Source organism: Apodemus sylvaticus, chromosome 11 (assembly GCF_947179515.1).
Source record: "Apodemus sylvaticus chromosome 11, mApoSyl1.1, whole genome shotgun sequence".
Taxonomy (NCBI): Eukaryota; Metazoa; Chordata; class Mammalia; order Rodentia; family Muridae; genus Apodemus; species Apodemus sylvaticus.
In genome coordinates, this window is record NC_067482.1 from 106,441,298 (window position 1) to 106,465,060 (window position 23,763).

The following is a 23,763-nucleotide window of genomic DNA, read 5'->3' on the forward strand; positions in this document are numbered from 1 at the left end:
CAAGCTGCTCTTCCATAAACTGGCCCAGAAGAGAGGCTACTGGGCATGGAGAGGTAGTCGGATTCCGTGCTGAAATCTGCTGGAGCAGTGCAGTGTCTCTTGTTTCTCGGGAGCAGCCTCGCGTGACAACTCCAGCAGCTGGCACCAAGCCCCGTGGTACGCGAGAAAGCAGCCGGGTCACCTTCTCGCCTCCGTGGCCCCGCCCCACCCCGCCCCGCCCCGGAAGTGACTTGAGGCCCGTCCGGAACCTCCCGGCCCAGCGGCTGAAGCGTCACCAGACGAGCCGGAGAGGTCAGGGCAGAGCAGCCGCTGCCACCGCCAACGAACCGGGTGCCGCGCGGGGTCCAGCAGCGCGCCGGGCAGCCGGGGCGGGAGGGGGGGCCCAGCGGTCGGGCCGAGGGCGAGGCGGCGCGGACGAGGCTGAGCCCGCAGCAGGGCGGGGGCCGGGGGGCGGGCCGGGGGCTGCCCCGGGCTAATGGAGGCTCCAGAGCGGGCGGGCGGCGGGGAGCCCCCGGAGCCTGGCGGGCGGGCGATACTGGGCCCGCGGGCCTTCGTCCCCCAGAAGGAGATCGTGTACAACAAGCTTCTGCCCTACGCCGAGCGGCTGGACGCCGAGTCCGACGTGCAGCTGGCGCAGATTAAGAGCAACCTGGGCCGGGCCGTGCAGCTCCAGGAGCTGTGGCCCGGGGGCCTCTTCTGGACGCGGAAACTCTCCACGTAAGTAGGCTGAAGCTGTCGGCCGGCCGGGCTCTTTGTCTGCGCTGCGGCTGCTCAACTTTGTCCAGTCTAGGTGGCGCTGGCCTGGTGCAGGGTTCCAGGGGCGCGGCCGAGCCCGGGGAGACCCAGTCTCCTCGTTGCTTTCTGTGGGAGCTCTGTCCTGCCGGTCGCCTCTCACGATTAGCGTTCTGGTCCTTTTCTCTTCACACGTCAGGCTCCAGGGAGCCAAGGCGTCCCCGGGCGTAGGGACGAGAGGCTCCCATTGGCTCTTCCTGGGGTTCTGCGCGTGGAGCTGCCAGATAGAGAGGCCCGGTGGGGAAGCTACTCCTGTCTTCGCTTCTGTGCTTCCTCTGTTTTTTTTCTTGCTCGTCGATCCACTCCTTTTCACTTTTCACCGTAGGAAGGAGAACGTAGGGACAGTAAGAGGTTGTGTATGTGTTGTGTTTTTCTGTGTTACTGAGTTTCTTGGGGGACTAGGGTGCTGTTCTGGCTTTCTGGATTTAATTGAAATGATTGGTTTCAAATGGGCAGTCACCGCAGACGTTGATGTTGAGAATGTTGTTTTAGAATTTTAGGAAAAATGTATGTATGTTCCTGTTGTGACATTTGCCTGTAAAGACCTCGCTGATTCTAAGGCAAATAGTGAAGAGCGCTGTTAGGTTGTCCCCGGGCTCTGTTGGCCGGACTGTGTGGTTTTGAGTTGGTTAGATGAATGTTAACGACATAACAAGAACTTTTGGAGTTCTTTTGTTTTCTGTACACAGTAGCCGCAAATTACAGTGTCACTGGAATTAGAGCTGGGGAAAAGTAATGCTGGAACAAAAACTTTGGAGAGGTCATTTGCTTTATGTGCACCTTTTGGTAGAACTTTTTATGTCAGGTTTTTGCCATTTTGTTTGGTACGCTACATATAATTTGGTAAAACTATGTTTATGCATATGGTTACCGATGAGTGATTACACAGGACATGCCATTTGTGTTTACCAGAATCTGCTGAGTGAACTGGGCGATGACTCAGGGTTTTTATTATGCAATAGTAAGCTGTATCTCTCAACGGGATAATTCTTATTGGGGGGCTTGACAAGTTTTTTGTACTCTCCAACCATAAGGGTGAAAATAGCTCTTTTACTTAAAAGATGAAAAACCAAAACATTTAATTTGTCTTTCTTAGAGTGACCATAAAATGTCAAGATTAACAGCTCTGTTGACTGAATTTTAAAGTTGTTTATGGTATTAAGGATCCATAAAAGAGATCAATGTAATCAAACGAAAACCCACTTTTTAAAGGGTTAAATTGAGATACTTTGTGTGTTCTCAGGTTTGTGTAACTTGAACACAGTGAAAATAAAGTTTGTTAGTCACTTTGATAGACTTGCCAAAGAATATTGCTTTTAGGGAATATATGCAACTTTTTTTTAAAATTTATTTTTATTCGATATATTTTTTATTTACATTTCAAATGATTTCCCCTTTCCTGGCTCCCCACTCCTCGAAAGTCCCCATAAGCCCTCTTCCCTCCTGTTCCCCCATCCACCCCTTCCCACTTCCCTGTTCTGGTATTGCCCTACACTGCTGCACTGAGTCTTTCCATAACCAGGGGCCACTCCTCCGTTCTTGGACATCATTTGATATGTGGATTATGTCTTGGGTATTCCAAGTTTCTAGGCTAATATCTGCTTATCAGTGAGTGCATACCATGATCTTTTGAGATTACCTCACTTAGTATGATGTTCTCCAGCTCCATCCATTTGTCTAAGAATTTCATGAATTCATTGTGGTGTATATATATATATGTCAATGTGTGAAGTCATCCATTTTGGATTTATGAGCATAGTTAAATGTTTATTTTCCAATTTCTGGATAATGAGTTTGGTAAATTAGCATTAGGCTTTGTTGCTGTTTTGGCTAAAGTAAAACTATTACCAAGAAATATAGTAGAGATACCATACCTGATGAAGAGTATTGCTGTTTAGATGGCTTAATGGTGGTGACTCCCATTTTATGTAAATAACCAGCAAGTGGTGCTGTCATGTAGAATCTAATTTTGGAATAGTGGTTAAATACTGGAAACTCATTCTTGGAATTGCATTGCCATGTGACATTTTGAATTTGATAGGGCATACTGTGATCTTGGGTGTGTGTTTTTCTTTTCTAAGATGCATTAAAATGGCATGTTTGTTTATAGTTGTGCTCACCCTCCTCCCCATTGTTAAAAGCTGAGTGTTTTGCTTAACATCTACATAATCCTCAAGAGATCATGTTTGCTATGTCCTAGTAGAAATGTAGTAGTAAATTTCATTTTTTTCCCACTAATTCTGAAGATGTGAGAAAGTTACTTAGTCATGTCTGTTTGCTTGTGAATGAAATGGGAGTGTTTCCTGGGAACTATTTTTGCTCCGATGTTATATTATTTTAATATTTGTTAAATATTAAAAAATGGGCTTCCTGTAAGGGAGTTATGATACTCCCCATAAGGTTTTAGATAGGCTAGGCTGGCCTAGTATGTAGGATGACTCTACCTGTTTGCTCCTCCCGATGATGATAGATTTACTAGCATGAGAGACACCTTGGCTGGCTTTTATTTTTGAGACAGGGTCTCTAGTATCTCAGACCTATTCCAAACTTGCTGGTCTTAACTCCTGACCTGCCTTCACATCCCGAATGCCAGCAAGCAGAGTTAATCATTCAGAAGTAGCTAGTTTTCCTTTCATTTGTTAACTGGTTCTTTGTGCCAGAACTTCATTTTTGGTTCTCAGTTTTTTAAATGCAAAACTGTTTGCCTTACCCATTTTCAATAAATTTTTTACTCTATTATTATTATTGTTGTTATTGTTATTATTACTACTACTACTACTATTATTTTATTGTGTATGTGTAGGGGTAGTAAGAGGACAACTCTAAGGAATAGTTCTCTCCTACTACTTCATTGTGGCTTCCTGGGATCAAAGTCAGGTCTTTAGGGCTGCTTGCCAAATGGCTTTTGCCTGAGGAACCGTCTTGTTGACAATGAATATTTTTATTATGTAAAATATCAAACATGCAGAAAAGAACAGAAATATAATGAACATCACTTATCAGCAATTATCAAGTAATTATTAGTAAGTTGCAAAACTTGTGATTGATTTTACTTCTGAGTTCTCTCTCTATCTGCATTACTTTGTCTAAGGTTTACTGTAGTCAAACCTCACGGGCAAAACACTTTTAAAGGCTGATTTAGTATGTATGTCTTGCTACATGTGCACTTGTAGAGTATGTAGGTGGCATGAAGGAGTTAGACCTTTCTCTTTCCCCTGCCCTCCTCCCCTCCCCTCCCCTTCCCTCCCCTCATTGTCTTCCATTCAGTCCCTCATTCTGGCCTCTCCCTGTCAGTGCTGGGGATTGGCCCAGGGCCTTGCTTCATACATGCTGTTCGGGCTTGCTTGTACTGAACTACAGACCCTAAGACTTCTTATTTAAAATTAATCTATCATAGCTTTTTACTAGTATTTAATTTAGAGTATAGTTATTAAATTTATAGTAGCATCACTAAGTTTGTATAGCTATCTTTGTTAACTTGGCTGTATTTCACAATAACTGGGATCTAAACACTTGAGATTAAAAATATAACAAAGACTTGTTCTTTAATTTTAAAAACTTCTAGCCGGGTGGTGGTGGCGCACGCCTGTAATCCCAGTACTTTGGGAGGCAGGGGCAGGCGGATTTCTGAGTTCGAGGCCAGCCTGGTCTACAGGACAGCCAGGGCTATACAGAGAAACCCTGTCTCGAAAAAACCAAATCCAAAAAAAAAAAAAAAAAAAAAAAACTTCTTTAAGGGGGTGCTGAAGGATGGCTCAGTGGTTAAGAGCACTGGTTGCTGGTTGCTTTTGAGAAGGACTGAGCTTCTATTCCCAGAAACCACATAGTGGCTCACAAACCATCTGCAACTTCAATTCTTTGGTTTTACTGTAGACAAAGCACTCATACATATAAAGTAAAAATAGTAAAATTCTAAAAGTTAAGAAAAAGATTTTTAAAGTTTTTTTTTAAGATTTATTTTATTTTATGTATATGAGTACACTGTAGCTGTTAGATGGTTAGTTAGATGGTTATGAGCCATCATGTGGTTGCTGGAAATTTGAATTCAGGACCTCTGCTCACTCTGTTTGGCCCTGCTCACTCTGGCTTAAATATTTATTTATTGTTATATCTAAGTACACTGTAGCTGTCTTCAGACACACCAGAAGAAGGCATCAGATTTCATTACGAATGGTTGTGAGCCACCATGTGGTTTCTGGGATTTGAACTCAGGACCTCTGGAAGAACAGTTAGTGCTCTCAAACGCTGAGCCAACTCTCCAGCCCCTTTTTAAGGGATTTATTTATTTTATGTATGAGTACACTGTAGCTGTCTTCAGACACACCAGAAGAGGGCATCAGATCCTATTACAGATGGCTGTGAGCCACCATGTAGTTGCTGGGAATTGAAATCAGGACCTCTGGAAGAGCTGTCAGTGCTTTTAACCACTGAGCCATCTCTCCAGCCCAGAATATATTTTTAAAAAATCCTTTAAAGGAGGTAAGATTTATTTCGTCTTACAGTTTCGTAGAGATTTCTCGGATACATGGTAGGAAAGATGGGAGAGCAGGAGCTCCTGTCCTTGGTCACTTGTGGGTGGCTGCTGCATTTCATGTGGCAATGGACCAGAGGCGACAAAGAGAATTTTCTGAGGAAAAAAACCTATTACTGTTGCTGCTGTGAAATGGGTATGAGAATAGTATTCTACTTTAAACAGGATTTGTCAGAAATCTCCCCTTGTTGACCATTCAAAGCATTGATATGTTAGCAATCTGGGCTGGTTTCAATAGGTGTTTAGTGGTTTTTATTTTGTTATGTTTAGTCAACAATGAAGTGTAGAGGTTTTCTACAACAAGACTTTTTAGAAACAGTAACTATAGGTTCATATTTTTTTTACTTATCCACTTGAATAAACTTGATGTTTTTCAGAAGATTTTTTTTTAAAAAAAATAATTTATTTTTATTTTATCTGCGTTGGTGACTTTCTTACATGTTCGTCTGTATGAGGATGTCAGATGCCCTGGAACTGAAGTTACAGACATTTGTGAACTGTCATGTGGTTCTGGGAATTGAACCCCGGTTTTCTGAAAAAGTAGCCAGAGTCTTAACTTCTGAGCCACCTCTCCATCTCTATTTTGGAAGATTCTTAAAGAGTGAATGGATTGATTTACTTTGTGTGTCAGTGGGGCCTAACCTTGAATTGAACATGGTAGGCAAGCCTCACTGAATTACACGTCCAAACCTCTGAAAGAGCTTTGTATATAGTTTGTGTTCTGAAGGCAAATAGAATCCTTGCAGAGGTGTCAGCAAACAGAAGGATGACTTGTTGTCAGCATGTAGCAGATGGAGTTCCCAGGATGTTTAAGCAGGGAAAGTAACCTTGTAAAAGAAGCTGGGTAGGTACCTTTTTTGATACATAATCTCAAGTTTTATCCCTGACTGCTCAGGGATAAACACCCTCTAACAGCCATCTTTGTGCCTCAGCTTCCTGAGGGTTTTGTGTGCCTTTGACTGTTATTAATTTATGTCTTCAACCTAAGAACCATTTTAAGGACTTTTTATTTAAAAGTAAACTTTTTTTATTTGCTTTTTTACATTTCTCTATCTTCCACCCACTTGTGTGTGTGTGGGAATGATGGTGCCCCACCCCCCCATCAGAGGTCAAAGGTTTGTTTTCAGCACCTCCTTGTGATCCAGAGATCAAACTCAGCTAGGCCATCAGGCTTGGTATCCTAGCTCCTTTATCTACTGCACTATCTCCCTGACCCACTTTTTTTTTTTCTTTAAATGGGGACTAGTTGGAACCTTCATTTACACATATTCATTGCATCATCTAAATTTCCATATAATAGGATGAAAAGATGGGAAAATAATCATTAAGACATGTTCCTTAGTAACTAAAGATGGACTGTTCATGACCTTTAATTTTATATAGATATATACTGGATTATGATGCATTTGGTGACAGCAAATGGGTTTTTGGTGATGGTAGTGCTGTTTGCTGTTTAAGACAGGGTCTTTGTGTGTGTGCGCTATCCTTGAATTTGCTTTGTACTCAGGCTAAATCTTTTTTAGCTAGGATCTCTGGAAACTTCCCCCATTGGCCTGCATAGTAGAGGCAGTCCTTGAACTCTTGATCCTTTTGGTCTGTCTCACTATGCTAAGATTACAGGTGGACCCTACTGTGCTCCTTTGCTATCCCACTTATTTTCCTTATTTTCTGTCTGTGGGTTTAAACCTAGACCCACATGCATGTTAGGCATGTGTCCCTCCCCGGCCTTTCTTAAACTGTCTAAGAAGATTTATTTTATGTGTTTGAGCGTTTACCTGTGTGAATGAGTTCCCGATAACCACAAAAAGTGTCAGATCTCCTAGAACTGTAGTTATTGGCAGCTGTGATTACCATGTGGGTGCTGGGAACTGAACCTGAGTCTTTTGCAAGAGTAGCTGGTCCTCTTAACCACTGAGCTATATCTCTCCAGATTCCTTTTTACTTGTGTTTTGAGCCAGCGTCTCATTGAACTGCCAGACTTTCTCTGTACTTATTCTATAGTTCTGTCTAGCCTTGAACTTGAAGTCCTTCTTCCTCGGGTCTCAAGTTTGTAGGCCTGTGGAGGCCCTGCTTAGAAATTTGTTTTGTATGACTCAGTTTAGTGTTCATTGCTAAATGAACATCCAGTGGGAGTTGATGGTTTGAATGTTTGGCCCATTGGGAGTAGCACTGTTTAGGAGGTATGTCCTTGAAGGGAGCATGTCACTGTGGGGTGGGCTTTGAAGCTCTGCCCAGTGTGGAAGAATTAGTCTTCTGTTTGCCTTTGGAACAAGATGTAGAACGCTCAGCTTCTCATGTGCCATGCCTTCCTGCATACTGCCATGCCTCCTGGTATGAAGATAATGGACTGAACCTCAGAACTAGTAAGCCACCTCCAATAAAATGTCCTTTATAAAAGTTGCTTGGTCATGGTGTCTTTTTACAGACAGAAGTTAATCCTTTATTTAAATGTGACTTAAACTTGATCATATCCTTCAGCTATTTGATAAACCTGGAATCCGAACCAAATTCCTGTGTTTTTTCTCCTGGTATTGTTTCCTATCTTGACTGCTCTATTGGAGATTTGTTTGAGCACAGACTAGGCTAACACTGAGACCATATCTATAAACAAACAAACAAATAAGAGACCGGTGTGTTGGCATTAAAGCTTAGCACCTGAAGGCAGAGGCAGGTAGATTTTCATGAGTTTGAAGCTAGTCTGGTCTACCTGACTTTTACGCCAGCCAAGGCTGTACAGTAAGACCCTGTCTTAAAAAACAAACAAATAAAACACCAACAGAAAAACCCACAAAAGAAAACAGCAATAATAACAACAAGAAAATATCCAGACAGTAAACCAAGAAACTGAAGAAGTGGTTCAGTGGTTGAGTGTGGCTCCCAGCACCCCATCAGATGGGTCACAACGATCTCTAATAACGGTTCCAAGGGATCCCGTGTCCTCTTTGGAATCCCCTTCTTCCCTCTCCCCCTCTCCCAACTTGTGTCTTTTGCTGTTGAATGAATGTCCCCCTAACCCCCCACCTTTAGCAGCATTGAACTTTGGAGCTAAAAGGAATCTTACAGACTCTAGGGTCTATAAACTCATTTTAAATGAAAATAGTGTGATATGGTGCTGGCCTGTATGTGGGACTTTCTTTACTCACTTAGGAAATTAGGCACAACACTCCTCTGCTGTGAGGTGGTCTGGGGGTGGGGGGAGTGATGCCTCCACCCTGTGCAGTTGGGATAGCTGACTTGGAGGGTCGTGAGATTGAGAGAGGTAGTTCTGCCCCCTCATTGGCTGTAACATACAGGAGAGTGGGCCCTATACCTCATCTGGGCAGCACAGTAGAGCTGGCTTTTATGGAGGGGATAAAGGTGAACCAGTCCGGAGGATGTGAGCATGGGAGGGCTGTCCCAGCCCCTCAGAGGCTGCATCACTTGGGAGAGCGGGCCCTGTTCCTTGACTAGACAGCTCAGTGGAGCTGGCTCTGGAAGTGTGGGTGCAGGTGCCTGGCTCTAAGGGCGGGCGTGAGAACTGGAGAGCTGTCCCTGCCTCCTGCCGATATCAGTGTTGGGTGACCTATCCAGGGCAGTGCTGGAGTACTTGCCCTGGTGGTGTAGATAAGGGAGAGCCAGCAGTCTTGACTAGCTTAGCTACCACCCAGGCCCACATCCAGTACTCTGAATTGGCCCACCCAAAAATCTTTATCATCTGCGAATGGTTGAGATGTGGAAAGGGCAGAATCTTCATGGCACAGGGTAATAATACCTAAGAGTCTTGATTAGAATCCAGTATTGACACGGTGTCACAGAAGCCAGAGTCTTGAACCAGACCAATGACTCATTACAATAAACATTTGCAATTGAAGATGTGAGGACAGAGGAATATATTGCGGGACACACTGTGACATCCTACAGCTTCCATTATGAGATGTTTTCTATGCTTTGTTTTTGTTGTAGTTGTGTGCATGTTTTATTTTCGTGGGGAGGTTGCGAAGGAGAAGGGTGGCTATAAGGGAACAGGAAGATGAGTGGGACCAGTGAGGAGCATGATGGGAAACACCCAAAGAACTGATTTAAAAGGTTAAAAGAAAAGAATAAATAAATAAATAAGGCATGGTGGCACACACCTCAGCACTTGGGAAGCAAAGAGAGGAGGATCCTTGAGTTCAAGGTCAGCCTGATATATGGGAGGACAGTCAGAGCTGCACAGAGAAACCATATTTCCAAAGGAAGAAAGAGAAAAAAAGAAAGAAATTAAGTAGAAAGAAGTTCTCTAGGTATGGTGGTTTAGGTAGTTTGAGAACAGATTGGGCTGTATGGAAACTTGAAGGCCAGCCTGGGAACCCACCAAACAAGCAAACATGCTTGGGCTGTAAGGTTTGGCTCTGGGGTCAGGACTGCTACAGCATATGGAACACTAAGGACTTCTTCCGCGATGCTGCTGCGCACATCAGCCTACAGTGTCTACTGTCTCTTAGTGGTGAGGGAGCCTCAGGTCTTTCCCTTCAGCACCTGCCTGTTGTTTTCTGTGGTGGGGCAAGTGCTGACTTGGAATCCTGTAGACAGTGATAACTGTCAGGGCACTCATCAGTCCCCAGCCTCTTTGCTACTGGCATGACACTTTTGTTGTTGTTGTTGTTGTTGTTGTTGTTCTCAGCTCATAGAGTCAGCAGTTACTGATTGAACTACAAGAATACAAGAAGTAATGTGGAGGCTGTGGGTTGATTCTGGTATCTTCCTTTGTTGTTTGTCCACTTAATTTTCTTAATGCGTCTTGAGCTTAGACTGTTTAAAGAGTGAGCGGATTCCCAAGGTTGGTCTGTCTCTAGCTCTTCCTAGTAACAGGGTAATAGTCAGGGGCTGCCAAGCTTAGCGCACACAAAAGTGTGTGTTGTGTATGTGTGTATCTCTCTGTGTGTGCATGTGTGTGCGTTTGTGGGTGTCTCTTAATTTGGGGGATTTTAATGTAGGGAAATAGAGGCAAATGAGTAAATGGGCCATATAAATATTAAAATGTATACTCAGGAGCATCAAACTGAAATGGTTATCTTTTGATGCAGTATGCCTCAGGGCTGTTTGATATTTATCCTTATGTTTCCATTGCCTGGTGCATTCCTAGCACATAAATAACATCCAATAAAACATTTCAAGACATTGATTCCTGGAATGTTTTTAGAGTATTTGCTTAGAACACACAAATATTTTAGTTCTTGCTCCAGAGCAAAGTAAAACATGCTATCACAGTGCATGTTTGCAATCCCAGCACTCAGCCTTGGCTGGTTGATAGAAGATATTTCCTTTAGCCATAGTCCAAGAGAGAAATAACTAGAAAAGAATAGTAACATTAAGGCCAATTTTACTGAGTAGTATTTTGGAAACTGTCTTTTAGAGCCAATTTGTTTAATGTGACCACATTTTATCATTAGTTTGAGGACTTTTTTGGGGGGAGGTTTTCAGTCTTGCTATGTAGTCCATGCCAGCCTTGTTCTCAAATGCTCCTGTCTCATCTTTCCAAGTGCTCGGACTGCTGAGTTTATAAGGTTGGGCCACCATGCCAGGTCTCTACTATTTAGAAACTATTGCTAGATTTGTTTGTTTTTGAGACAGTCTTAATTTTATCCCAGACTGGGCCAGAAGTCACTGTGCAATCTAGTAGAACTCAAATGCATGATAGTTCTTCTGCCTTAACCTCTCAATTGCTGGAATTACATATGTAAACAATCAATTGTTAAGATTTCAGATTTAAAAACAAAATGTCTGTGTGTGTGTTTATGTGTGTCTGGCTGGGTGCTTGGCAGGGTGGGGATGGAGGGAGGTCAGAGGACAACTTGTGAGAGAATTTTCCCCTTCTTCTATTTGGGCCCCAGAGGATTGACTTCATGATCCATCTTGCTGACCCAGTTATAAATAGTTTTACTGTTTTAAAATAACATTCCCCCCTTCATATTAAATTCATGGTTTAATGATAGTATAAATTTTCGGGAGAAAATCAGGGAATAATATGTTTTATTGATGGCAATAATTAGAACTTTATAGTCTAGTAATTGGGTTTGGGATATAGTTTAGTTGGTAAATTGCTTTCCTGGCACGTGGGAAGCCCTGACTTGATCCCTAATACCCATACACTGGTTGTGGTGAATTTCTCTATAATTCTGGTAGTGGAGGTAGGAAGATCAGACGTACAACTTCGTCCTTGGCTTCTAAATGAATTGGAAATCTCTCTCTGGGCTCTAGCTTCTGATTCGTGGTTTTATTTTACTAGTGTTGTATAATTTTATTTTTTAACTTTAAATTCCCTTGTAATGAAAATGACCTTTGATGACATCATGCTGTTTTATTAACTAATGACTGTTCTTGGTGTACCAGTTTTTTTTCTGAGATTAAAAATCTAAAAGTATTTGACATACTGTGAGGCTGTGAGGGGGAAAAGCTGGAAAAACATTTCTATTGTCTTGTCGTTTTTACTGTGGGAAGATGAAACATGATGGCTTGTCATTTGTATGTTCTGGATTGGTTAAGGAATGGTCTTTTTTTTTTTTTTTTTTTTTGAGACAGGGTTTCTCTGTGTAGCCCTGGGTGTCCGGGAACTGTAGACCATGCTGGCCTCGAACCCAGAAATCCACCTGCCTCTGCCTCCCAAGTGCTGGGATTAAAGGCGTGTGCCACCACCGCCCGGCAAGGAATGTTCTATTCAAAAGTTTAATAATGACTATTACTAAGATTTTCAAGTATTTTAAGATATCACTTATTTTTAGTCCTACTGAAAACTTAATGTGAAAAAGGATGGATGAGCTTTAAGGAATGTTTCAAGTTGAATTTTTGAGCTTAAATATTCAGAAATTAAAAAATGATGGTTGTCAGTCTTCCATTTTTAGAATCCAGTTTCTTGGTTTTTTAAAGATTTATTTTTAATTGTGTTTGTCAGCTATGCATGCATATGTGCACATGCACACAGGTGCTTACAGAGAGGGCACAGGACTTCCTTGGAGCCAGAGTTAGAGGCGGTTATGAGCTGCTGACATAGGTGCAAGTAACCAAACTCAGGTACTCTGCCAAATTACGTTGACTGCCGAGTCATTTCTCCAGCCCCAACAGGCATTATTAGTATTTAGTACTCCCAGTATTTTTGACAAACTTAAATCTAAAATGGTTCTTAAAAACAAACACTGTAAACAGTTCAATGATTCTGGTTCAGTGATCCTTCCACTACATTTCTTCCCTAAAGGTTAACTTTTCTCATTTCATCAATGTCTCTTTTTGTTGCTCAGTAAATGTTATGTTAGCTTTTGAGATTTGGATGGTTTCATATGGACCAGGCTGGCATCAAATTCCCTATATAGATCAGGATGGCATTGAATTTCTATTCTAATGGCCTCCACCCCAGGTGCTGGATTTTTGGTGAGTGCTGTCTCATCCAGTTTTATCTTGTGTTGGGGTAGAAGCCTCAAGTATGTTATGCAAGCCCTTCACTAAGTAAGGGCTAACATACCACAGATTAACATCATTTTTTTCTTTAAAATGAAATCATATAATAGTCATTCCTGGCTGTTTGGTGGTTCTTTGTATTTTGGACAAGGTCTTCTACAGCTCATGAATGAAAAAAATGAAATAAAAAGGAAAGAAAAGGGCATGACTGTTCTAGGTATGGTGGAGGAGAAAGTTTATTGTAGATACAAGGAAGACATAGCCAGAGGCAGGGAGTTCTGGGAGAGTCCAGAGTGGTCCTGACCCTGAACCATATAGAGGGGGGTGGGAACCAAATACAGCAGTTACGAGGTCAAAGGTACAAAAAGGAGCAGGTAACCAAAATGTCTGGATTGTATTGGGAAGAGCCTCTGGGAGAATGGCAGCCCATTCCCTGGGTTGGAGAGTTCAGAGTAGAGGTTGGGGTATGCCTGCTACTCTGTACCGGGTAGGGATTAGGGGATGGGAGAACCTGGAAGCCTGGTCCAGTTCGATATGTTAAATAGACTTCTCAGCTGCTTGTTGGGTTTGAAACTTCACATCTCAGACTGGTCTCCAACTTGCCTCAGAGCTGAAGATGGCTTTGATTTCCTTATCTCTTTTACTCCACTTCTTAAGTGCTATTGTTACACAGTGTGCTTCCACACCTAATATGTTTTGGCTACTTTGCTCAACATAATGTTCAATTTATGTACATTTTGGTACATAGTATTATGTATTCGTTGTATGCACACTGTTGTAGAATTTCTGGGCCATTGAAGAGGGCCCTGTGTTTAATTTGCTGGATAGGGTTAAGCAAATTTTCCTAGGGTATTTGTGTAGTAGTGTTTCTGTTACTTGAACAGGTAAATGAGCTGAATCAACATAAAATAAAAAAACATTTATTTTAGTTCATAGTTTTCTGGGTTCCAGTAGACCCATTGCTCCTAGGCCATTGCTGGTAATAGAGAGGTAGAACTGGGAGGCCTAGAAATGCTGCTGACAGTTTGCTGGGTAGGGACGGATTATATCACCACTTATGAGGGGATGGTCTTAATGGTGTAAAACTTTACTTAGCAGGCCCTTCTGCTTGAAAGCAGATAGTCTGCAGCTGTGGATTGTTACAGTTTTAATGTGCTTTTACTGCTTAACAATGATGCTTACTTGTCTTATTTATTGAGAGCATTGCTATTAAATATCTGCTTGGAAGTCATCTGAATGCTCTCTTTTGAAATGGTCATCTGTACTGGTGAGCACACTGCTTTGTGCTCCTTTGCATGTGGTTGCCCAGGAACAATTTGGATCTATGAATAAACACACACACACACACACACACACACACACACACACACACACACACTCACACACTAGCTTATTTTTGAAATGCCTTGGCTAGCTCAAAGGCTGGGCAGTTCTAATCCTCCGCCAGACTATCATAGATTTCCCTCCAGTGTTCCTGACTCAACGCTCTCCAAATCCATGATCTATCTCTGCTGCCCTGTGCCTTCTGGGCGGGCCCCTAAAGTTTGCTGCTTAACATGCTTTTGATCCTTCTGCAGTTCTAAATCTGATCTCCCTAAGAAGCTTGGAGATTCTTTCTCTTCTCTCTTCTGAGTCTTGGCCCAAGCAAATCTAAGGGTCCCACCCCATCTCCCTTTGCCCAGCTGTTGGTCACTGGCATCTTTTGATTGAAAAAATTGATTGGGGGCAGGGACTTTCAGCATTTGGACAGACTCCTGATTCAATCAAAGCATTAGAACCAATCCCCAACAGGTATCTGCCCTGCCCTTTGAACTTTTAAAAATTGTCTTTGTCTTAACAACTGCAGTGTGTGCGTGTGTGTGTGTGTGTGTGTGTGTGTGTGTGTGTGTGAGAGAGAGAGAGAGAGAGAGAGAGAGAGAGAGAGAAAATTTGAATATTCATTCTTTGTCATATATGTATTCCAAGTATTAAATTTGACTTTTAATTTTTAATGATACTATAATATCAGTGGTATGATTTCTCAAGCACCATGTACGTTTTTGATTGTTTCCTTTAGATAGGGTCTTTTACCACCTGGAACAGAGGGCCAGGCTGACTGCCAGCAAGCCCTAGAAATCTGCCTGTCTCTGCCTTTTCAGTGCTGGGATTACAGGGATCATTATTACTCCTGTTTTAAACAAACTTGGGTTCCGGGGTTGAACTCTTTCCTTCTAAACAAGCACTTTACTAAACTGACATTTACCTTATCTAAAAGCGAAATTAGTTTTTTTTTTTAATCTCTTTTTCTGGTTAGTACTTTTTGTATTCTTCAGTGTCACCACTCTCGTTGATCCTAGGAGAGTGGAGCCTGACAAGGAGGCGCACTAAAGTCTCAGGTAGTAGTCACTTTATTCAGAGCCTCGTGCAGTTTATTTTCTGAGGCTGTTTTGAAGGTTGACAAGGTCATATGAGCAGAGGTCACATGTTTAGGCTACTTACAGTCAAGGACAACTTGTGCTTGGAAACATTATCTAAATAATAATGACGAAGTAAATCCACTCCTGTTTACTCTACTTGGGAAGGGCTTGGAATTACATCCCAAGAACTACATGTTATGGAGGAAAGGAAGTTACAAGTCTCTCATTTTGTTTTCTTGGAGTTTTCTGACAAGTTCTCAGAATTCTCCATATGTGTGTGTGTGTGTGTGTGTGTGTGTGTGTGTGTATTCCATGATTCGTGTTCCAACACTTTGGAAAGATTTCTTGCATAATATTTTGAGAAAGGCTGAGAAAGAACTGCTTGTGGATTTTGGGATAAAGGAAATAGATTTCTGAGGAATTCTCTTAAAATATTTAGCTTTTCACCAACTGTAGTCCTTTGAGGAAGCCTTTTCATTGGTTTCTTCATACAGTATTAACACTTGAAATTCATGTCTTTATTGTGTGTCTGCTGCTGTAAATGCAGTGGCTGCAGAGCAGTTTTATTCAGTCTATTAGAGCATGTTCTTCCAGTTCTTATATGGGAGCATTCTGACTATAGGGAACACAGATGTGGAGGGCCTGGGGCACCTGAGTCCTGGCAGGGTCTTTAGTATATATAAGTGATGATTTATTCTTTTGGTTTTCGAGATAGAGTTTCTCCTTGTAGCCCTGACTGTCCAGGACTTACTTTGTAGACCAGGCTGGCCTTGAACTCAAAGAGATCTGCTTGCTGGAATCAAAGCTGTGTGCTACCAGGCCTGGCATTGCTATTTTTTTTTTTTTAAAGGATAGTATGCTTTCAATTTTAGTAGCACGTAGATGACTGTGGGTTTCATTCCTCTAAGTTTATATAGTAAGAGTAAGAGGCTTCAGGAAGCTGGAAACTTGTTTAGAATGCTGTTGGATTTTCAGGTCTTTCACTTTTTCTTGTTGAAACAAAGTCCAACAAACCTAGAACTTGGGCTTCTCTTTACATGTGTCACCACGCCTGATTTTAGAGTCTTCATATGTTATTGTCATGTACCCACTTACTTGACCAGACTATATGATTAAGAAACAATAATTACAGGCAGAGTCAAAAAAAGAAATCTCAGGCCCCATTTCCTCTTTCTCCTCTACCATACATTCTGACTGAATAAAGAGATACAATGACATTGTACCTGGAAATGACAAAGAAGAGCTAAATACATTTAAGATAGCTTAAGAAAATAAAAGGAGTATTCTCATTCATTCGTTCTTTTTTTTTTTTTTTTCTTTTTTTGAGACAGGGTCCCACTATGTTTTCTTGGCTGTTCTGGAACTCATTATGTAAACCAGCTTGGCTAAAAAAGGAAATGTCTGAATAGATTAAGAATTTTATGGTGTTCCTGGAAGCTAGAACATTTGAGAATTAGGCATAAGTTTAATTTTATTTTAGACAATGGGAGTAATAATTCTTTCTCTCCCCCTGTCCTTCCCCCTCCCCCTCTCTTCAAGGACTTCTCAGTACCTCCTTGGCTGTCCTGAAACTCAATCCATAGACCAGGCTGACCTTGAACTTGGAGATCTGCCTTCCTCTGCCTCCAAGTGCTGAGATTAAAGGTGTGGGTAACCACTGCCTTGTACTTTGTTTTTAATGTGAGTATTTTAAGTCCACCAATGACCCTCAACGTGGTTTAGGACTTTACATATCTAGTAATTTGTTGTGAATAAATTTCGAATTAATTACTTCTTATTCCTTAAATATACTTGAAGGATTCAGCAGGAAGGATTCAGCAGGAGGATGAGGCTTAAAGGGGGGATTATAGGGGTTAGGTGAGTGTGGCTAGGCGGCGTGGGGGAAGGTGTCCAGGCGGGCCCTTGCCTGGGCACCTCTGCCCCTGAGGGACCACACACACACAGACATGGTATAGAATAGAGTTTATTCAGAATAGGGGATGGGAGTTAGTGGTAGAGAGAGAGAGAGAGAGAGAGAGAGAGAGAGAGAGAGAGAGAGAGAGAGAGAGAGAGAAGAGGGGAGGGGAGGGGAGAGGAGAGGAGAGAGAGAGGAGGCGGGCCATGACCACGTGGAAGGGGGGAAGAGCCCCAGGGGCAGAGAGGTGAGAGAGTGTGGGAGAGTGGTGAGCAAAAAGGGAGAGGAGGGGCAAGTAGCCCCTCTTATAGTGGGCCAGATCTCTGGGGCGGGGCATACCTGGCTATTGCCAGGTAGGTGTGGGGTGGAGCTTAGACAAAACCCCAACAGTCCCCAATGTTTGGTTAATTAATAAAAGAAAAAGAAAAAAGAAAAGAAGTGATGGCGCATACGGCGAAGCAGGAATAGGGTCGTTGTTGTGATCTGGCTGCTTCATGCTGACATTGGGGCGGTGTGTCTCTGGAGAACCTAGAGAAAGGGGTATGGGGGGGGGTGATTGTCCAGTCTCAGGAAGACTGGCTGCTTCTTTGCTGTCCAGGATTTGTAGAGCCATTTGAAGATAGGTCAGGAGAACAGGTCCAGTAGAAGCTGTCTGCGTCTGGAGAAGCTGAGAGGAGATTGGAGCATCTGAAGGTTGCTTCTCTGGAGCTGTCCTGGATATGGCAAGGGCCTGGACTTAACAAGATGTTGGAACACATTAGTATAGTTAGGGAATAAGACTAAGTACATTTGGGAGAAAGGAAAATTTTCTTAAGATGTACAATTGAAACCCAGAGGAATCCCACCCTTTGGAAAGGTAGTAAAGTGGGAACTTGGGCAGATGTACTTATCTGGATGGAGCCTACTTGGTCCATGAGCAGTAGATTTGAGTAGGTTTCCTGTAGCTAACAAGTTTATTAAAGAGATAACAACATGAGTTAACCACATGAACAGTCTTTAAGATGAGCCTTTGTGGATCAGAAGGAATAGAATTGAAGGTTGGGAAAGTGACAGAGCAAGGAGAGGAAATATGAAGCATTTAATGGAAACAGAGTTTAGGTAAGGAGATAACTGTCTAGCTGTCAATGTAGTCAGAAGTCCGAGGAATAAACAATAACTTAGCAATTATATTATTAAAGAATGACAGATTCCAGTAGCCAGCAGTTCTTTGTGGTCTCTGGTCTCTGGCGGCTTTGGCTGTCAGTCTGGCTTTCAAACGCAGAAGATGCACGGCTTTTCTCTGTGGAATGGATACCCATGACATGAGAAATGGCTTACCTTTGTTTAGCTAAGTCATTTGACTCAAGGTATCCGGTTTTGTCCACTGCACTTTCAGGCAGCATCCTGTGGCGGTGTCCATCTTTCTTCTGAGACCTCCTGGGAGAAGCTGTCAGGCCTTTGGGAATTCTGTCTGTCTTAAATCTAATAACAATAACAAACTTCTGACAAGATTGAGCGCAAGATAGGAGAGCAATAGTTAAAGAGAGACTAGGAATGGAAATCTTAAGTAGCTTTGACAGGTTGTATAGGTAGAGGAAAGTATATTGCCTTGGTTAGTAAAGATGCTAGGATCACAGAAAGAAAGCTGGCAGCAGTGGATAAAATTGTGGTGTCAAGGCAGATTTAGGCCTGTTAACATCAACTTGAACACTCAGGCTATAGGAATAAATGAGCTAAGGGTGTGGGGACACAGATGGGGAGCAGGCAGCCCAAAGATAAGGCTTAGACCGGAGATAGATAAAAGCTTGAACGTATAGGATTTGGTCCCATTTACCGGATTGCTGATAGTATGTATTAAGATCCCTTAAAACAATTGGATCTAGGGTGCCATTAGGTGGCCATTTTGAATTATTGTCTAGTTTATATTGAGTCCAGACCTTATTGTAGAGGTTTATTAGTTTAGAGACTCGAGATTTTCCAGGAGGCATCCCAGTAGGGTACCTGGAGGTACCGGCAAAGACACTATTACCCATCAGGTGGGTGGGGGCATTGTTATTACACAATCGGTGTCCTGAAGAGTGTATAACAAATAACGGCAGCTAAGCCAGAGGGTCCAGATCGTCGTGAGGGCCCCTGGGAGCTGAGGCAAAAGCCGGAAGAAGTATCCCGCCTGGCCAGGGTTTGAGTGAGTGGCTGGAAGCCAATGGGGAGACTCAGGAATACTTCTGGAGTAGGAGACACCTGGGGTTGTGAGTGTCGTAAAACGAGTGTTAGCTGGAGAGGCACTTAGCTCCAGAAAAGACTGGCCAGATCCCTTCTGAACTTAAGAAACCGTCCAGCCAACCGAAAGACCTTACCTTTTTAGGCCGATGGTGTTTGCTAAGGAAGTGCAATCCGATATCAGGGAACGTGGAAGCCAGTGTGGACCTGTGGACCGCTTGCCTGTGGGACCCGGTCCCCCAACCTTGCTTCACCTGCCTGTGCATGGCTGCAAGACCAGTCATGGACTGCTGTAACAGTAGAGGACATTGGGAGACCACGAAGTGTAGAAGAGGGAAGACGGGGTGGTAGGGAGAAGCCATAGAGCAGTGAGAGAATCGGGTAGTAGAATTGATGGGGACGTGGGCTGTGGCTAGGCTTTTGTAGGTAAAGGCCCTAGAAATTTGCGCTGTAGCCAGCAGAGCGGGACAGTATGGTGGTGGGGGGGGGTGGGGCGCAGCAACGCGAAAGGAGTGTTGGCTTGCTGTGGCGGACTCTGAGAGCTGAGGAGGCATCAGTGATTGCACATGCGCAGGGCGGAACTTCCTGTCAGCAGCAGAAGTAGGAAGTTAGGTAGCGTGCAGTGCCTCCTAGCAAGGGCGCCGGAGGGGCGGAGCTGCCGCAGAAGCTGTGGCGGCGGCAGCTTCGGCAGCAGTTCTGGCGAGGGAGGGGGTCTGGCGTGGGCTGCGTGTTAGGGGCTCGCGGCCGGGGTGCTAGTGGCAGTGGTGGCGCCCACTCTGGCAGCCGGAGCCAAGGCCAGGGCTTGGTAGCGGGGCCCCGGGAGCAACCGCAACCGTGGCCAGCGTGCCATGAGCCCCGCGGGCCGCCAAGCCCACGCGCGGGAAAACAAGGGAAACCAGTAATAAGATGCAGGAGTGAATTAATTAGCCGAGCCTGGTGGCACTCGCTGCGTGGGGCATTGCCGCTGCACGCCGCTGAGTTCCACAGGGAAGGAGCGACAGAACAGCGCGGTCCTGCAGGGAAACACGGGAAGTGCAGAGACTATTGCTCTGACTAGTGGGGGAAGGGTAAGACTTACCCATTGGTGAAAGAGGCTTAATATCCCATGGTTTCTCGTTCCCGGCCAACGCACCAATGAAGGATTCAGCAGGAAGGATTCAGCAGGATGATGAGGCTTAAAGGGGGGAGTATAGGAGTTAGGTGAGTGTGGCTAGGTGGCGTGGGGGAAGGTGTCCAAGCGGGCCCTTGCCTGGGCACCTCTGCCCCTGAGGGACCACACACACACAGACATGGTATAGAATAGAGTTTATTCAGAATAGGGGATGGGAGTTAGTGGTAGAGAGAGGTAGAGAGAGAGAGAGAGAGAGAGAGAGAGAGAGAGAGAGAGAGAGAGAGGGGGAGAGGGGGAGAGGAGGCCAGCCATGACCACGTGGAAGGGGGGAAGAGCCCCAGGGGCAGAGAGGTGAGAGTATGTGGGAGAGCGGTGAGCAAAAAGGGAGAGGAGGGGCAAGTAGCCCCTCTTCTAGTGGGCCAGATCTCTGGGGCGGGGCATACCTGGCTATTGCCAGGTAGGTGTGGGGTGGAGCTTAGACAAAACCCCAACAATACTAAGAAAGGAACACCTTGGCAGGATGTGGTGTTCCACACCTTTAATCCTGGCACTGAAGCAGAGGTAGGTTGTATTAATCTTACCAGGTGAGAATCAGACCACTACCCCAATTTTGATCTAAATTTGAAGCAAGTTTTAATTAAATACTAGCCAGGATGATGAATTCCGGCCAGGTCTTTTCTGGGGTTCTTAGAAAATGGCCATGAGCATCCAGGGCAAGAAGTAAGACGTCACCTGCCTGCATGGCTCTGGCTCTAGAGTTGGATTAGGGTTCTCCCGTCTCTAGACCCAAGCATATCTTATTAAAATTTTTCTCTATCTCCTTTGTCAAGCTACCTGACTCTGTAACAGGGAAAAGGGAGCAAAGCAGAACAGCTTTAAAAAAAAATCTGTGAAAAAAGTTAATTTAAAAATCACAGCATGGGATAACATGGGATTGATAAGCATATCTATACATAGGTAATCTTAAAGGAATCATGTGCTGTGACTACATCTTTTGATATAAGCAGCCTGTGATTTGCTGCCATCACAGTGTTTCCCCCTTTCCCCCCCTCCCCCAAAATCAGGATGAAGGCAGCCATTTGACTGGCAGCCATCTGGGATGGCTGTCAAATGACTTCACCACCATCTTGGTTAAAGGTGACCACATGTTATAGCCTGATTTAGCTATTTTGTGGGTTCTTCTTTTTTCCCATACTTTATCCTCTTAGTTTTACACCTATTACTAGATAGGAGAGAAAGGATAGAAGGCAGAGAGTGGAAGATAGAGAGGGAGACAGAGGGGGGTGGTGGGGAGGAGCTTGAATCTAGTTTTTTTCTTCCTGTTTCTTCTTTGAGCCTGACTACTAACAAATGACAACCACCACCAACCCTGCCAATGGGCTCTAGCATTATATAGCCTCTGAAAAGTTCCTTCAAATGACACATAATCACAGAAACTGTCTGCAGTTCGTAAAACCATGTCTTCTGACTATGCACAAGACATAGTCAGTTGCTATGGTCAATTAATTGCAGCCCCCAAATGAAAACATATTCTTAGAATATTGTTGTGTTTTTAAAGAAGCCAAAATTCCAAAAATCTCACTACAACCTAGTAAAAACCAATGAAGGAGGCAACAACACGTCTCCAGGATGGATTTTTATATGGTAATTCCTATCCTGAAAAGGTTTATGAAAGAGGATTTAAAAACAGTGCTTCCTTAATAATGTATTACAATTGCACCTTCATATGTTCTTATATAAGAATATAACTTGTGCTGGCAGCCAAAGTTTGTAATATCCGAGTCACCCAGATGATTGATATTGGTTTTAAAAATATAAAGACCTCATGGAGAACAACTGATGCATGCTACTGTGTGGCAGGCAGGGCTGGATTTCCTAAAGAGAGGCCAGTTCCAGTGTCCATGAGCCGTGCTGGCCAGGTGCTTCATCCATTTGGGACAAGCACATACCTTATGCACTTTCTGCTAGTCTAGGTGTGCATTTGGATCAACCAAACTTGTTTAGAGAAATGGAAATGTGGCTTGTTATGTTAATCCCAAAGCTAAGAGGAGAAAGACCACCGATTCAAATCATTATGGCCAAATTAATTATCGCAATCAATTAATTCACAACAAGGTTTTTTATTTGTGTACATGGGCTGTCCCCCAACCCCAAGGTAGGGTTTGAGAGGTAAACATTGGATTAGGGTGGGTTTCCAAATGGAGGAATTGATTGGGCAGGGTATGAAGGGATAGGTAGGGTTATAGGACTAGAACATAAACATAAAGTGCTTGAAACAAAGACATCGTTGCAAGGTAGTTATAATAAGTTAGCCATAACAACCCCTTAGAAACAAGGCTAAGGTTGCAAGATGGTTATAAACAATTTTTTGAAACAATGACATGATTGCCATTCCTGGAATAGGCATCACCAGGACCATTTGTAGTTAATGTTGCAACTGAGGCATAGTCCAATCCTTGAGAAACAGAGGCTTAATCAGAAATAGGACTCAACCTCGATTTTCTTTGCTATAAGATGGCTTTGAAACCTAAGATGGAGGCAGTCTGTTTCCTCAGTTATATTACACGAACAGCAGCATCTCAGAGAGTTTCTGTTCTTGATCAAGAGGCATTTAGGTGAGAGACATTTTTGTTTTGTGGATCTCTTATGCACAGTTATTAAAACTTAGAACATAACTTTGGCTCTCACAGTGAATCTCTTGTGAGTTTGAGGTCAGCTAGGGCTGTATAGTGAGATCCTACCTAAAAGAGACAGCAAGAGACATGAACATTCTTTATTACTCTTAAGCTTGTTTATTACCAAAGCTTTTTCTAAGTTAAAAATTGAATATGTTGAATACTTGTCAGCTCATTTTTATTTAGGTTTTTTTATTTTTTTTTTGGAGAGTATCACTATGCAGCCTTGGCTGGTCTGGAACTCACTGTGTAAATCAGACTGGCTATGAACTTTTAATATTACCCGTCATTTTACTGCTGAGATTATGAGGGTACCACAAATGGTAGGGGTATTGTAGGTAGTGGTAGAATGTGTCAGGCCTTAAATTTACTGCAGATGTGATCTGATAAGACAACAGTGTTCTAACTTGGCTTTATTATTAAATGCTTGAAAATATGTTGATTAAAGTACCGAATAATTATTTTGTATAAATATTAAATACTTAGTAGTATTTAAAATTAAGGTCCATCACATTCATGATTGGCTCCCCTTCCCCCCCTTTTCTTTTCTTTTAAAGCCGTGCATTATAAACTTACTTTCTTGACATTTCACAGGCAGGAGTTCTTTTTTGAAGGATCTCATGTAATCCAAACTGGCCTTGAATTCCTGATCTTCCTTTATTACTTCCCAAGTCATTACAGGATTTCCTTTATAAATTTTTGTACTTATTTACTTGATTTCCTTTTTTAAAATAGACTGAGCAATGGATTTTATA

General features: G+C 43.1%; 1 protein-coding gene across 4 annotated transcripts in view; it reads left to right on the forward strand.

The window, feature by feature from the left end:
- The first annotated feature begins 271 nt into the window (after window positions 1-271).
- Psme4 (proteasome activator subunit 4) overlaps window positions 272-23,763 on the forward strand; it is a 114,644-nt gene continuing 91,152 nt past the window's right edge. For 2 of the 4 annotated variants that reach the window (XM_052198765.1, XM_052198766.1), the window contains exon 1: window positions 274-717. In XM_052198765.1, coding sequence (XP_052054725.1) covers window positions 476-717 — 242 coding nt within the window. In that variant the 5' untranslated portion in view covers window positions 274-475. Of the gene's footprint in view, window positions 718-23,763 lie in introns of all 4 variants that reach the window. The other 2 variants (XM_052198767.1, XM_052198764.1) reach the window with 2 other exon arrangements.